This window comes from Atta colombica, unplaced genomic scaffold (assembly GCF_001594045.1).
Source record: "Atta colombica isolate Treedump-2 unplaced genomic scaffold, Acol1.0 scaffold107, whole genome shotgun sequence".
Lineage (NCBI taxonomy): Eukaryota > Metazoa > Arthropoda > Insecta > Hymenoptera > Formicidae > Atta > Atta colombica.
The window spans coordinates 4122842-4131007 of record NW_017259192.1 but is presented as its reverse complement, the minus strand read 5'-3'; the positions used below and the strand labels follow the sequence as shown (position 1 = coordinate 4131007).

At 31.1% G+C, this 8166-nt stretch overlaps 1 protein-coding gene across 1 annotated transcript in view; it reads right to left on the bottom strand.

Annotated features, from left to right (window-relative positions):
- LOC108693139 (platelet endothelial cell adhesion molecule-like) overlaps positions 1-8166 on the bottom strand; it is a 154368-nt gene that overhangs the window by 63444 nt on the left and 82758 nt on the right. Inside the window, exon 2 of the mRNA XM_018201899.1 lies at positions 366-574. Coding sequence (XP_018057388.1) covers positions 366-574 — 209 coding nt within the window. The remainder of the gene's footprint in view (positions 1-365; positions 575-8166) is intronic.

Here is an 8166-nt window from a genome sequence, read left to right as displayed (position 1 = left end):
ATCATTATGTAAAAGTAGAAAAAAATATTATTAAAAAATATTATTTACTCGAAATGTTTACCTAAAAATATTCATTTATTTGTTCGTACGTATAATTTTATACTTTATTTTTATTTAAAGAAAATAACATGAAAATATGATGGACTGAATTGTCTTTTGCATGTTACTATAAAAATTGTTAATATAAAATTATAATTAAAATTTTGTTAATATAAAACTGTATTAAAAATGAATACAATACATATTATTTTACTATTATTATATACATAATATTACTGATTATAATATTGAAAATACGTCAGCAATAAGGGAATTCAGTCCGAACAAACACGAAATGTTATCGGAGATCTCATTTAGTGACTTACGTCGACATTAATCCCGGAAATGTTGAAGGTCTTGGTAGATGATTCCTCGGTGGGTGAGAATCGGTAGAATTCGTGTCTGCCTCGATACCACTTGAGGGAGTAGAGTGGCGCATTCTCCAAATCATAATTGCACCGCAGAATCACCTTCTCGCCACGTTGCACCACATCCGGATCCACCTCTAGGCTGACCCCCCGCAGACAGTTCGCACCTTTCAGGAAAATGAGAACAGGAACACAGGGCATTAAGTCTAGTGCGCATCATTAGTTCGCTTTTACTTGTCGCGCGAGAGGTTGCACAGCACGCGTCAGCGAGAAATTGCAATTCCGCCGAATGACAATTTCCCTCATCCTCCCCTCAACCTCTCTCGCAACTATGCATGCAACCGCAAACACACGCACGCGCGAGCTCTCACGTCCACGCGGCCACGTATCTGCATACATATATTAAACCCAACTCCATCTCGTATCCCAACCATTTTCGCATAACCCATACTAGATGCTCTGCAAACTAACCCTCGCACTCGAATGAGCGCGATGTTTTTTGCTGAAACTCCGTTATGCGAGGATTATCGACAATTCGACCTATTAAGCCGTAGCCCGCAAGGAAGCCAAGCGTTGGATAGCGTTCATATTAAAACAAAATGTGTATGTGTGTGTGTGTGGACTATGTGTGTATGTGTGTATGTGTGAGAGGAAAGGGAAGAGAGAAGAGGTCTGCAACTCCTTGGTGCAGAATGAAGCTCTTATTACGTAGTACCTCCGGGCTACACGGAAATGGGTACGGTCTACAAGCCGCGAATAGGAACAAAACTCTGCGGGGTTACTTCCCTCCTCAAAAGCATCAGGAACATATGCTACACTATATGTAATATTTTAGGAAATGTGGCACTTTGTACCTACAGACAATGCACGTTTTCACGCCCATACGGAAATGTGTTTACACATTTATTCGATGGAACGTGTAAATCTTTCGTCACATCCATTCTATTTATTATAATATGCTGATAACCTGTTCGTAAATACTTCTGTGCTCTGTATCGTATATTGAATATTAAATTCTTACAAAATATCTTAGAAAAACATGCTTTCAAATGATTGATGATTGCAATTTCACATTATCCGTATTAAAATTTAATATTTTTGTTTTGTATGTTTCCAAAGTAAATTTGATATCTCATTTTTACACATTTTACGTCACTACAAATTGCACGATATATTTTAGTCTTCATTTTTCGTGAATTGTACAAAAATTTATTATTTAAAATATGACATTTTACTACACATCATCATTATGAAATTATATTGTAATTATAGTAATTTATTTTAGTAACTTTATCATAATACATTATATATTTTTATCGTAATAAATTTTATGCAATATATATATATATATATAATTATTTTTTTTTCGTTAAATCATAATAATATGAGTAAAAATTAAAATATTATTTATATACATACATGATGAATTTCTAGTAAAATGAAAAAAAATAAAAATACAAGCACATATTTCTGAGTATTTGTATTATAAAAAATTAGAAGATTTTTTTTTTACAAGAAATCATCGAATTTTCACATAAGCTTTTTTAATGACACGAAAGATATCGAACAGATATCTCACTTTATATCAAGTGCATCAAAGTATATTATTAGTTATGGCATAATTTGATTGCGCAAAACATTCACATTCGATATATTGGTAAAATAAACTACATCTTTAATATATCGACAGAAGGAGAAATCTAAAAAAGTAATATTAGAGAAATGAGGTGACCAGGACATGGAGTTTCTTCATCTAATTCAATGATCTGTAAATGTCAATAAAGATAGTCATGCATGGAAGTTTAGTAATTTTTTATAAAAAAACTTTTTTTAGTTTTTCTTTGCAACAAAAACAAACAGAAATGTGTTTTTTTTTATTTCTCACCATTTGTTTTTAATATTAATGCTTCTTCTCATTTCATATAAATTAAATTTGGACACAAGCATTTATAAAACGCTCACAATTAAATTCAGCATGAAAGTAGATTAAGTAAATAAATAACTTCATCTTATTCGAGCGACTTATACCTACACAGAATGAGTTTATTAAAAATAAGAACATCTGACCATGTTTAATATTGTGCACATGTTACACTAAGTCCTCAGAAATGAGAAAGAAACAGACTGCGCGGCGGCGCCACGTTAAATTGTGCTATATGATAAGAGCAAGAATGCTCACAAAGACAAAAATTATTACACATCAACGATAAAAACGTTGTTAACATAAAATCAAATATCGTATATAAAGTTATTAAATTATCAAAAAATTAAACAATTTATTTATGTTTAATATATATTCCTATATATTAAACTTCACATACCTAATTCATTTTCAATAAATACATTCCTCATGTATAAATATCCAATGTAAAAAATTCTTATTCTAACTTGCACATAATTATAATCTATTAGAATACGAAAGCAAGTGGCTCTTTGTCAATCAGACACTATTTTTGTAATAAGACTTCCGAATTGCCTTGTAAACAATTTTACGACGTCGTATGACAAAGCGTTTTTCACAATCCAAGGAATGTCAGTTAAGTTCCTTGATGGCAAAAAGATACGAATTTCCCCATTTACTAAGAATAAGACTCGAAAAGTTGAGAGCTTTTTCCTGCTTAATTTTCGTTTGAAAGGCATCCTGAAAAATGTGAACCGACGTGACGCCAGTTTTAAGTTTCCAGGGACTTCTTTTGAAGGATGCAATACTCGCATCCCTCCTTTCTCCTTGCTTTAGTTTCGTACTGCCAACGTATCTACATTTAAACTCTCAAGACCCCAGCTAGTTTCTATGCTTTCGGTAACGCCACTTCTTACAACTAATTATTCGTAAAGAAAGCTAATTTAACGAAACACTTAATGTTTCAGCAATTTTCTTTGAAAGAAGGAAATGCACGCCACACAACGCGAAATTACCTCGCTTGCTGACGTCAAATGGAACTATGGATTTTTATACTTTCATAAAAGCGCTCGTTTCTATAAGCAGTAGAAGCCAATATGATAACGGTAGTATATTTTATGAAGTAAATAAAGTCGGCTCACTTTATATCGGTTGTGTTTAGTATTAGTAATTTAAAGAACACGTTTAATACTTATAATTTTTAAATTATAAGGAAAAAACTTAAAATGAACTTTTAAGAGACGAACTGAATGAACAGATTTAAAAGAAATATTTAAATTAACAGCAAAAGAAATATTTAAATTAAATGCATCGCGAGATTACGAGTAATAACATTTTTGTGAAACAGCAAGGTATATAGATACATTTATGATGGATTTATATTTTAAAACTAAAGAGCTTTTGTAAGAAGGCATAGCCTGCAATTACATGGATAATAAATCCATAGGATAATTTTTTTTCCAATAATTAGCAAGTAGACTTTCTTTCTGATGAAAGGAGGTTGCATTTGTTCTTTTTGTTCGCTGCCATCATCTCATCACTTTCCGCTTTCGCCAACTTCGAAATTTATAACAAAGTTTTAACAACTCGTCTTTCCTGTGTTGCGAGTAAAGAAAGTCAGGGATCCATCGCATCGAGAGCAGCGTAACGAAGAGAAATGTGAATTTGAATATACTTAGCCTTTAACATCGAAACTCCGAATAAATAGTGATAATTTGAATGGATGTATAAAGATTAATCTTAGTAGTTTGTGTAGTTGAGAATGTTTAAATAATAGTAAAATCATATCTGTCAACTGAATATCACATATTTAGAATAACTTAATCAACTTTGTAAAGATTATTATTATTATTTAAAATGTTATAATTAACATATTTTATTTATCTTAATAGGCAAATTTTGTTTTCGATTTTTGTAGTAACGAATTCTGAACAAGTTTATATCCATTCGCATTATCACTATACAAATTTATACCTCTTATGTGTGATTGTTTATTATTATTCAAATGCTAATATGATCAACTTTAGATTCTAGCAATTGTAAATTTATGTTTGTTGAAAATATCAACAGAACACGCATGATAAACAGATAAGTCATAAATGAAGTTCAGTTACAATAAACAATAACTTGATATTTGGTTTAATATGTTTATGTGAGAAACATTGATTTATATGATTATCGATAAAAGATTATTTATAACTGATACTCGAAACGGTATCGATTACAATTAATCAGCATTTCATCAAAATTGGTTTTTCAGTTTAAAAAATCTGATTACAAGGGTTGTTGATCAAAATATCGAGCGGACGTACATGCTAATCTCACATTTGAAAAAGTAACATTGGTTTTTCCGGCCGCTGCAAACAGATTTGATTGCAATAAAATTACGTCGATTTAACCGAACGGAAAGATTATCCCGGGTATATCGTTTAAAAGTAAAATCTACCCATGACATTTTTCGCACGGAGGTATTAAACGGCGCAATCAACCCGAGTAAAACCATTTTCGTTAAATACGATCGACGCGATTTGCGAAAGCCGTTTCGACGGCTTCGACAATGAGTTTTGCGGTACAGACAGTTTAATGCTGGGTGCGCCATCCCAATATAATTCCAGCACGATTCCCGAACGTTTTCGTCGCGGACGAATCGTCTATACGCGAACGCGCCTCGGGCAAATTAAGTTCCACTCGTAACTATGAACGGTTGCGATCAGAATTGCAAAGTCCCATGTATACTCTTCCCTTGTGTCTCTTTTCCATCGTCCCGGCATACAGCCAAACCCATGAGACGCATCATCACGCGCAAGATGTATATACTTTACGACACATTGCATGTTACAGAAATCACGTCGATTCACCTTTTCACTATGTCAACTACGATTTATTTGTATTATCTGTAATAAAACAACAGCATAAAGATATTAGATGATTTTATTAACAAAAATTTTAATATTATTATGAAATAATCATAAAAAAAACTTTCTTTATAATTTATATTTTAAAAATCTAATATAATTATATGCAATTATATGCAATTAAATTCTCTAAATTGCTTGACTAATTTACAGATTTTAATTCCAGACTTATTAACTAAATAATTGCAGACTTATTAACTAAAATAAAATTTTGCAGTAATTGCAGATTTATTAACTAAAAATAAAATTTTGTTGATCAGATTCTATCTAATAATACTTTTGAAATTTACGGATATTTTCGTCATTAATGAAGTTACACAGTTTATGGATTATCTCTCCCCCCCCTTCCCCCTCCCCCCAAGTAATATATCTTCATGGAAAGAACATTTTGTTGAATTATCTAAAAATATAGCTATAGATCTGAAAATAATTTTGTTAGTCTATTAAAATAATTAGGACATTTAACCTAGTTACTAGAATGATAAAACTTTTTGTAGCATTACTCATCATATATTTGAGTTTCCTACATAATTATTTTGATAGTTCAAAATTATTTTCAGATCTGTATATACTACCTACTTAAATTTTTAGCAAAATTGTTCTTTCCATATTACATCAGAATCTCTTTTTTTAATAACTTTTTCTTCTTCAGTCAGATGACGCATTTGATCGTTGAGCGAAAATTTAATTAAAACTTTGGATAGTAACAATATTTATGTAAACGATTTTTAATAATATTTATAAAAAAAATATTAATATGATATAATAATACTTGTGTATAATTTAACATTAATTATTCAACATAAGCAAAGCATTTAATTAAATGAGGTTGAATTATTACGTTCAGTATATCATATTCCGTAATGAGATCTGTTACCAAAGTCGTTATAACAGCAAATTTGTATTATGCAATTTATTTCGTAATTAGATTTAACCTGAATATGATTCATTTTAATATTTGAAGTATGAGTCCCTAGTGCTCGTTTTATCAAAAACATTTGATTGATATTTATCACAGTTTCTTTTTTCAAAATAGACTCTTAATAAGAAAAAGCAGAAGTAAAAGTTTAATTAACTAAAAAGAGGAGACAAATATAAAGTAAAAAAGAAAGGTCTAGGTCAATGACCTAGACCTGTTTTTCAACAAAACATATGACTATTTTTCATTCGTATGCGTTGTTATGCGAGTATGTAACATTGGAATGTTGGTAATCTCAGAGAAATACGAACATATTTCAGTCATAGTACACGCATCGGTCGTTTCTTTATACATAGTAATGTAGATAAACGAGAAACGTTGGATATAGTAAGAGAACAGAACCGGCCGCATAGCTTCTCTCGTTTCCCTTTCCTATCTTTTACCTGCTTTAAAGTTCAACAATGCTAAAGCATGCGGCACAGCGAGAGAGTATTTTGTTGCCAGTTTCCCCATATGTTAACCTTACAAATTGCGATGCATCTTTGCTTGCATTCTGCACTTGTAATAAAGTCTCATCGTAGATTAGATGTTATATGCGATAAACGTAATAGTTGCTCGTATCTAATTGTTCGAGACAATCAACGTGTCAATAAAAAGCAACAGAACTAATAAAACAGTCTGCAACACTGTAGAAAGCAATGGAACAAGTATAAATGCACGTATAAGTTTGTGAGAAGCTGACAAAACAACATCTCTGTGTCACGAACTTAAGGCAATTTATTCTCTATCCGTATCAATATTAATATAATACGCTTAATTAATAATACAACAATTTCACAGTTATTTTAATCTTCTCATTGTAGAAAACTAAAAACTAAAGCAGATAAAATTATTTAAAAGAGAATATTTCTTGAGTTGTGCTGCATGCAAGTAAGCTGAGTCTATTTATTTATTGTAAACACTAACAGATGTCTCCTTGTGCAAAAATTGAATGATAAATATTCAAAATACTGCAGGATACGATCCCTTTTACTATCAAATTCCTCGCAGAATACGTTGATGTCATCATATCTACAGCCGCGCTTTATTATATTTATATTTATATTGTCGTTGCATAATGAAGAGATTCGAGGTGGAAGTTTTGACGTTATAGGAAGTAGCGAAGTAACTTGATGAACCCTAGTGAATCAAATGAAAACAACAAACAAATTTAACATCGAAGGCCGCAGTATATACGTTAGTGCAGTATATACGTTATGTACGTACGCACGGCAAGTTAACAAATTTTTCTGAGTTATTACGTGAAGTTTGGCAGTTCGATCGGTGCGGTGGGCGATACGTGTGGAAAATTCATGATTTTTCGCCAGCACTCAGTCGACCAGCCAACTTTCGTCTGCAGGCGATAGCGTTGACCGATTCTTCAATAACGATATCGAATTTCAGAAATAATATTCTCGACATTTAAAAACAAGAAAGACTACATTCGTTTTATCCGGAATTTTGACATTTTGAAAAATACGTTCTATATAATTTTGCATGTATTATCACAGCAAATTGTGATATCAATATAATATAAAAAACATTAAAATAAAAAATTTTGTAGCTCCAAGAATAAATAAGATATAAATTGTTTAGATGAGCCTCTGTGGTTGTTAGTATATGTATAAACAATATATTTATAAGTTGATGTACGACATAATTCGTAAACAATTGGAATATACTTATTAACAAAGTTAACTGCCAATGTTTCGATTTTGAGTTCTCTTCAGTACAAAAGTCAAATACAAAACTACTTATGTAGTACTTGACTTCCGCACAGAAGAGGACTCAAGTCTAGAATCGAAATATTTGCAGTTAATTTCGTTGGTAAGCACAATTGTTACAAATTATATCTTATCGTCTTATGAATATATTATTTATGCATTAAAAACTGCGAAAGCTTATCCTATAGGTAATTTATCTTTTAATAAAATACATTACCTGCATATATTTTTTTCATGTACATTATTAGCACAGAATTTACAA